Below are 8479 nucleotides of genomic sequence, written 5' to 3'. Positions count from 1 at the left end.
TTTCTACATGTTTAAAAACGATCTGGCATAGTTGCAGAGCTGGAAAAGGATAGCGTATCTGCTTTGTCGAATGATAGACACGGATAGCAACAGCAATGTTAATCGAAGTGTAACAGTCAATTGCCTAATCAGACTAAAACTTTTGTTAATGATTGAATTTTACATTGTTAAAAACGATTCTGGCATAGTTGCAGAGCTGGAAAAGGATAGCGTTATTTGCTTTGTCGAATGAACAGGACTAGGATAGCAACACCAATGTTAATCGAATTGTAACGTCAATTGCCTTAACAAGACTAAATACTTCGTTAATTGATTGGATTTCTACATTGTCAATAAAGATCTGGCAACGTTAAGATCTTCTAGGGAAGAAGGATAGCGCTATCTGCTTTGTCAAATGATAGACTAGGATAGCAACACCAATGACAATCGATTTCTGCCATTATAACGTGGACCTCATTATAGGTGAAAACGAATAACAGAAGACGTGATAACAATTGTGAAAAAATATTTTATTCCATTTTATCGTCTGTTTAAACCCGCGTTCCTCTTATCTTGATCTTTCTTTCGGCCCACCACGTATTCTACATAGCTCAGGTAGCCATCATTGTCTAAGTCATCCTCTGCTAAAACCTGGTCGATCAAATCTGAAAAAAAATTCAAAAGTTGATATTTTCAATTATTTCATTTCATCTTCAATTATTCAATTTCATTTTTACTTTCCTTGCCCTATTACCATAGGTAAGGAAAGTATTGCTTTCCGAAAAAAATAAACGTACCCCAATTTCTAAATTTCTAACGCTTCAAAGTCCCCTGAGTCCATAAAAGTGTGTGTGTGTATGTGTGTGTGTGTGTGTGTGTGTATGTGTGTGTGTGTGTGTGTGTCTGTGTTTCTGTGTACACTTTATCTCATCTCCCAATTAACGGAATAACATGAAATTTGGAACTTGAGGTCCTTACACTATAAGGATCCGACACGAACAATTTCGATCACATGCAATAATTCAAGATGGCGGCTAAAATAGCGAAAATGTTGTCAAAACAGGGTTTTTCGCGATTTTCTCGAAAACGGCTCCAACGATTTGATCAAATTCATACCTAGAAAAGTCATTTTTATAAGCTATATCAAATGCCACAAGTCTCATATCTGTAAAATTTTCAGGAGCACTGCACCATCTATGCAAAGTTTGATTTTAGATTCCCAATTATCAGGCTTCAGATACAATTACAAAAAAATACAAGTGGAAAAGATTGAGCATAGAAATCTCTACAATTTATATTCAGTAGCATTTTCACCTAAAATGGAAAATAAGCTCGAAATTCGAGAAATAAAGATTATTCAATTGCAAACTGTTGGCAATTGTTGATTCTATTAAATCATTCACTATGAAGAGATAGCAGACCTCGTATGTCTCCAGCGTTATTGTCCTGTCACCAGCTGGCTCAGATCTTTGTTTATAAGTAGACTTGTGATGCGCGTGCACACTAGCGTCAGGTGATCAATTTTCAAAACGGCAAGGAAAGTTGTGTGAGTGCGCCACACCAGATTTTTAATTATTCTAATTTGAATATTGAATTAAAATGACAATTCTCATGAATCAAAGACTTATATGTTTCCTGGACATAAGAAGAGACTGTATTTTTTACAACACTAAATTTTCCCCAGTGCAAAGCAGGGGTAATCTGCTAGTTCTATGATACAATACAAAAAACAATTAGAGTACTATCAGAAAATTAACTCACTATGGTTGAGTTATATAATAAAACTAAAATACAAAAATCGGGAGTCGAAAAAGAAAACATCAGTTTATTGCATAAGGAAAATAATCAGAGTTACAACAGAAAAATATCGCCCAAAAGACTGAGTTTGGCGCATAAATAACCATTCATAATACTAGTAGTTCTGTGAACAGTAGACCTCACGCATCAATCTCATCTACAAGTACCTGATTGAAACTATGGACCTTATGGAAATACAGCAATAGGACTGGCTTCTTCCACACATCTGGGTAATCACTTGTCAGCTGATTTATGATGAATAATATTCTATAGTCTGATTTTTACTCTATATTGGCATATGAAGGAGGCGCTTGTTCCTTTTATATTATCCTTGAAATGCAACATTTCCAAAAACCTTGTATATACGTCGACGCGCAATTAAAAAGGGAACATACCTGTCAAATTTCATGAAAATCTATTACCGCGTTTCGCCGTAAATGCGCAACATAATAATAATAATAATAAAGCTTTATTTAACATCCATATGAACAAAAGCCTCTCTGATGAGGTAATAAAAAATTTGAGATTGACTATTCTCAACTATTTGGTACAGTTGCGCAACATATAAACATTTAAACATCAAGAGAAATGTCAAAACCGTCGACTTGAATCTTAGACCTCACTTCGCTCGGTCAATTAAAGGAACGAACTGGCTCATACACGTACGGGATAGGAAATCCACGAATGACGCATCTCGTCTGAACTACTGGACTGATTAACTTGAGATTTTGTATATAAATTCTTAATTTACCGAAGATGCTTATAGGCCTATTTTGAAATTTCCAAGATGTCAGTGGGTCAATTTTTCAGGTTGTCAAGTCTTTAATTAGACCTTGAAGAGCTCGTGTTACCGGCTAGTCTTCAAAAATTGAAGTTTGAGCTTGAACCATGGGTTTTGTAAAAAAAAATAGGCCTATTTTCAGTGAAAAGGGAAAAATATTGTGCTTTCATTTTATTTTAGCATATATATACGGAAGGTCTGAACTATTTTTCATTCTGATCATTTGTATATAAATTTGATGACTTTACTACCTGTGAAGTAGCGCATATCGTCGTCGTCAGTTGTGGTATTTGTCGGGTGCGACGCGGTCCTTGAGGTCGGAAGACTTGTGCCGGTTGTCTCCGTGGTTCTCTTCAGAGTCGTCGTGGTCGTGATGGGTTGAATGATGTATAGCGTGCAGTATCTCCAGACCATCCAGCTTAGTGTTATTGTCGAAGTCGTGTAGCCTAGACAAAAATTGATGATAATCTAATTTATTTCTAAAGGGATACTTGTATTTATTTATTTATTTATTTATCATTTACAATCAACTTAAGGAAAGAGAAACAGACTACAGTCCAAAACTTCTTTTCATCCCCATTTCATAAAATAAATTGTCCAAATAAAGGTTATGTGCGACTTTCCAAGTCTTCACTAATTTCCACATTGAAACAAAACAAAACACATGAAACAATTAATTTTGAATTTAGAAAGATTAAGTTCTGAATTGATAACAAAATTCTTCTACTTGGTAGTTTTTCATTTTAATATAAATGTTATTACTAGTATCCTTTTCATTTTTCTTTTCTTTTGTGCCAACAAGTAGAAAGAGAAGGCACTGTGTACTCGTAATTATACAGGGTCTTCCAAGAAAGGTGTAACAGCCGAAGACAATAAATTCTACATAAAATTTGCAACACAAAATGTCTAGTAAAATTCTCTTTTATCGACGTTGGTTTTCGAGATTTATAGATGTCTCGATATTATTAAAGAACGTCAATTACTAGAAAACTATCAGTTAAAATCCAATTTTAAGGATATTGTTGTAAAGAGGAAGAAATTCCCAATGGTTCATTTATACTTGTTCCTTTGTTTGACGTTCATTCGTCGAGTTCAAAGCCGAATTTCAAACAGTTTGAACGCTCAGGAAAAGTTCAAAAATATCAAACAAAGGAGCAAATCATATGCATCTCATTTGAAATTTCTTTCTCTTCTCAACCATTTCCTTAGAATTAGATTTTGACTTATAGTTTTCCATTTATTGTCTTCTTTTTTGGATAATTCAATCCAGTTTCCAATGCATTTTAGAAACCTTGATAAATCATTCAGTTTATCCGATGGACACATCGGATGGATGTGTTTCGGATAGACATGTTGAGTCGTCGGTCCCGGCTGCCTAAAAAGCAGTCGTTAGGTCATGTCAGAGGCCCTGAAATTGATCAGTTGCGACCTGAAAACTGTGACACCAGACCTCAGCCAGCCAGGTCATTCGATTATTATTTTTTTTATCTAGTTCATCTTTTTTTATTCTTACTGTTTTTATTTACTGTTTTCTTGCATCAATGTATACGTTTTTATGAAATACTGTTAGTGAACCTAAATAACTATGAATTAAATAAGTACCTAGGTAATTCAAAACTGGACTTCACTATAAATCCATAAAAACTTTACAATAAGGATTGAAGAAATAATTGATTTATCACTCATTGAGTAGGTATTCTAATTCCGCTCAGAACTATAATTCATTTTTGAAATAACACATACTACGATTGGAATATTCTGAATATAAAAAGGCAAATAATTAGAATGATCATAAATAGTGTACAGCATATTCAATCATCTAAAAGTATATTGTATTATTATTTTTTATCTAATTTCTTATCTTTTTTTATTTACTGTTGTCTTGCATTAATGTATACTTTTTTATGAAATACTGTTAGTGAACCTAAATACTAACTATGAATTAAATAGTACCTAGGTATTCAAAACTGACTTCACTATGAATCCATCAAAATCTTACAATGACGATTGAAGAATTGATTTACCACTCTTGAGTAGGTATTCTAATTTCGCTCAGAACTATCATTTCATTTTGGAAATAACACATACTACGAGTGGAATATTCTGAATATAAAAAGGCAAATAAATTAGAATGATCATAAATAAGTGTACAGCATATTCAAATCATATAAAAGTATATTGTATTATTATTTTTATCTAATTTCTTATCTTTTTTTATTTACTGTTGTCTTGCATAATGTATACTTTTTTATGAAATACTGTTAGTGAACCTAATAACTAAACTATGAATTAAATAGTACCTAGGTAATTCAAAACTGGACTTCACTATGAATCCATCAAAATCTTACAATGACGATTGAAGAATTGATTTACCACTCATTGAGTAGGTATTCTAATTTCGCTCAGAACTATCATTTCATTTTGGAAATAAACATACTACGAGTGGAATATTCTGAATATAAAAAGGCAAATAAATTAGAATGATCATAAATAAGTGTACAGCATATTCAAATCATATAAAAGTATATTGTATTATTATTTTTATCTAATTTCTTATCTTTTTTTATTTACTGTTGTCTTGCATAATGTATACTTTTTTATGAAATACTGTTAGTGAACCTAATAACTAAACTATGAATTAAATAGTACCTAGGTAATTCAAAACTGGACTTCACTATGAATCCATCAAAATCTTACAATGACGATTGAAGAAATTGATTTACCACTCATTGAGTAGGTATTCTAATTTCGCTCAGAACTATCATTTCATTTTGGAAATAACACATACTACGAGTGGAATATTCTGTATATAAAATGGCAAATAAATTGGAATGATCATAAATAAGTGTACAGCATATCCAAATCATACAAAAGTATATTTTCCACTAATTAATTCCTTAACCAAAAGATTGGTGACTCTCATCATCTTTTCTGGTTCCGTTTAACTGCAGAATATAGTCACTTATTTTGTTTTATCAAAGTTGAATTTTAAGAAATACTATGAAAGACTTAGTGCCGGTTAGACAACAGCCGGTTAAATTTTAATCGTGATTAATTCCACGAGAACCAATCAGAGAAGGCCATTTTGATAAAACGGAGTGGGCCGTTCACCGTCCACTCAAAATGAGTGGGCACCGTCCTATCAAAAAGGCCTATTCTGATTGGTTCTCATGGAATTAATCACGGTTAAAATTTAACCGGCTGTTGTGCAACCGGGCCTTTATTACTCACTTGAAGTAATGGAACTCTAACTCCTCAGGTGTCATCTTACTTGTATCTACTTCTGGATTTACATTCATCAGATCTTCTTTTATGTGCCTGAAAGAATATCATGCATTTTTTATAATATTTATAATTTATAGACCAATAAACTACCGGTACCGTTCTAGTTTTCACATTAATTTCAGTCTCTAGAATCAATTAACAATTATTATTTCTATGACAATAAATTCTTACCTGGAAATATAGGTGAGAATGGATTGAAAAAAAAACAAAACAAAAAATTAATAATTCCCAGTTGTCAAGTATCCCAAGAAATCATTAAATATTTATAATTGAACAGTGGTCTGTCCACTAGGACTATTGAAATCTAAATTATCTCCCAGGCCAAGTAATAATGCCACTCCAGATTATTTCAAGCACTCACCTTTGTATAAGTTCAAGAAGACACTAAAAGAAATAATATTAATTAGGCAGTGCTAACTGTAAATGACTTTTTTATACTGAGTGGAGTGAAGTTTTGTAGCTAGTGTTCTATATTGCTGTATTATTGTTACTATTAAGCAATTTATTGTTTATATTTACCTGACGATGTCAATGTATTTCTTGTAAAATTATTCTTCTTATTCTTAATTAAAGAAAAAAGTAATTAAGTGGAGGCATTTGGAAGTCTTTTACGGATTTTTCTTTGCATTATTTGGTGAAAACAAAGTTCATGACTTGATTAATCTATAATTCAGGTACAGTATACTCACTCGACATCTTGCAGAGCCTCCGTATCTTGAGTCAACTTTTTATTGCCCTTAGGTTGGTAGTGATAGTGGCCTCTGGGGTGGTGGGGTCCCCTCATTGACATCACTGCGACCACACATTGCAATACTGCCAGACAGATAATCATCTGAAAAACAAAACAAAATTGAACAATGAAAATACGAATTGAAACTGTCAACTACTTATTTATATGATAATAAAAGTGGTTGACTGTTTCAATTTGTGTTTTCATTATGAAAAAGTATCACAACATCCCCCATAACACTGTAATATTAAAATTAAACAGTAGCCTATTGAATCTGACATATTTGAATGTTTTATGTTGTTTTATTGTGAGGTCCTCAACTGAGAAAGGAAACAAAGTTGAACATTTTTTAATCCGGCATATTCAGCCATGTTGTACAAGCAGTTAACCCGTGCTCCGCAAGGGTTTAATTTTGTCTTGCTTTGTGTGTTTTTAATAAATTAAAATTGAAATCTTGACAAACTGAAAACTTGGCCTACAGAAAACTTGAAGAATTTCAAATAGGCCTTTAACAATCCTTGGTAAATAATTAAGAATCTGTATGCAAAATTTCCTCCTCATCTGGAAAACAAAATAAAATTGAACATTTTTTAATCCGGCATATGCAATCGTGTTGTACAAGCAGGTAACCCGGTGCTTCTAAAGGGTTTGATTAAAATCTTGACCTACAGAATCCTTGAAAATTTAATAGGCCTATAATCATCCTCGGTAAATTAAGAATCTATATGCAAATTTGAGTAATCAGATCAGTAGTTCAGACGTGTTGATGCGTCATTTGTGAATTTCCTATTCCGTACGTGTATAAGCCAATAATTCTTTCCTATTTATTCATAATAGATAATTAGGTCATCGTTTGTTAAACAAAACAAAATTGAACTGTTTTAAATCAGGCATATTTAATTCTGTTGTTAAATGAAGTTCTCGTTTGTTGAAAAAAACAGAATTGGACATTTTTTAAATCAGGTATATTTAATTCTGTTGTATAGTGAGGTTCACGTTATAATGGCAGTGGAGAAAGATGAGAGAACAGCTTTGCTGATTCTCTGCCTTGCCACTGCCCTCTTTACAGGATAGCTGATACTAATAGAAAGAAAAATAAAAATCTTAAGTACCCTTTTTGAAATATTTAATCACAACATGTTTCGGACATTGATGCCATTTAAATATGTTGTAATTAAATATTTCAAAAAGGGTAGAAATATTTATCCTACTAAGATTTTTATTTTTCTTTCTATTTCTATAAAAGTAGCCCTATACAGAAAAGAGATAGCTGATACTAGTATAGATATCTAATGGAAGATGAACGGTTCATTCTTGTTAAAAATGAACAATATTAATATTCTTAAAATGTTTGAATTCAGGGCTACTTATTTTCATTCATAAAATAGAATTATGGTACCCTTTTTGAAATTAATAAAATAATAGATTAAAAGTACAAATTATAACAGCAAGTTCTAGTGATCACATCATCTTCAGGTTTCAAAAAACCTGAAAATGGTGTGATTGCTAGTTGTTATATAATTTGTATTTTTAATCTATTATTTTATTAAATTCAAAAAAAAGGTACCATAATTCTATTTATAAATAAAAATAAGTACCTAGCCCTGAATTCATACATTTTAACAATATTAATTGTTCATTTCCAACAAGAATGAACCGTTCATCTTTCATTAGATATCTAACAAGAATTCTATTTATAAATTAATATTCTGTTTGTCAAGAAATATAGTTTTTAATGATTTGTTAATCAAGTTTTATAATTGAATGGAATATTATGTCAATTAATTATATTTCCACATTGTTGAATAACGATCTAGCAATGTTGATTGATTGATTGATTGATTGAGTACTTTATTTATGTAGATTACAATATATACTGGCTTATACACTTATATACAATAGCTTAC

General features: G+C 31.7%; 1 protein-coding gene across 1 annotated transcript; it reads right to left on the bottom strand.

Annotated features, from left to right (window-relative positions):
• Positions 1–488: 488 nt before the first annotated feature.
• Positions 489–6674, bottom strand: LOC120355999 (multiple coagulation factor deficiency protein 2 homolog; the record flags this gene model as incomplete). The annotated part of the gene is made up of 4 exons (XM_039444774.1): positions 489–644; positions 2809–3003; positions 5789–5875; positions 6532–6674. Coding segments are annotated over 3 exons (399 nt in total), but the record flags the coding sequence as incomplete, so codon positions are not given.
• Between the last annotated feature and the right edge of the window lie 1805 nt (positions 6675–8479).

Source organism: Nilaparvata lugens, unplaced genomic scaffold (assembly GCF_014356525.2).
Source record: "Nilaparvata lugens isolate BPH unplaced genomic scaffold, ASM1435652v1 scaffold5473, whole genome shotgun sequence".
NCBI classification, from domain to species: domain Eukaryota; kingdom Metazoa; phylum Arthropoda; class Insecta; order Hemiptera; family Delphacidae; genus Nilaparvata; species Nilaparvata lugens.
This window is presented reverse-complemented; position numbering and strand designations above follow the sequence as displayed.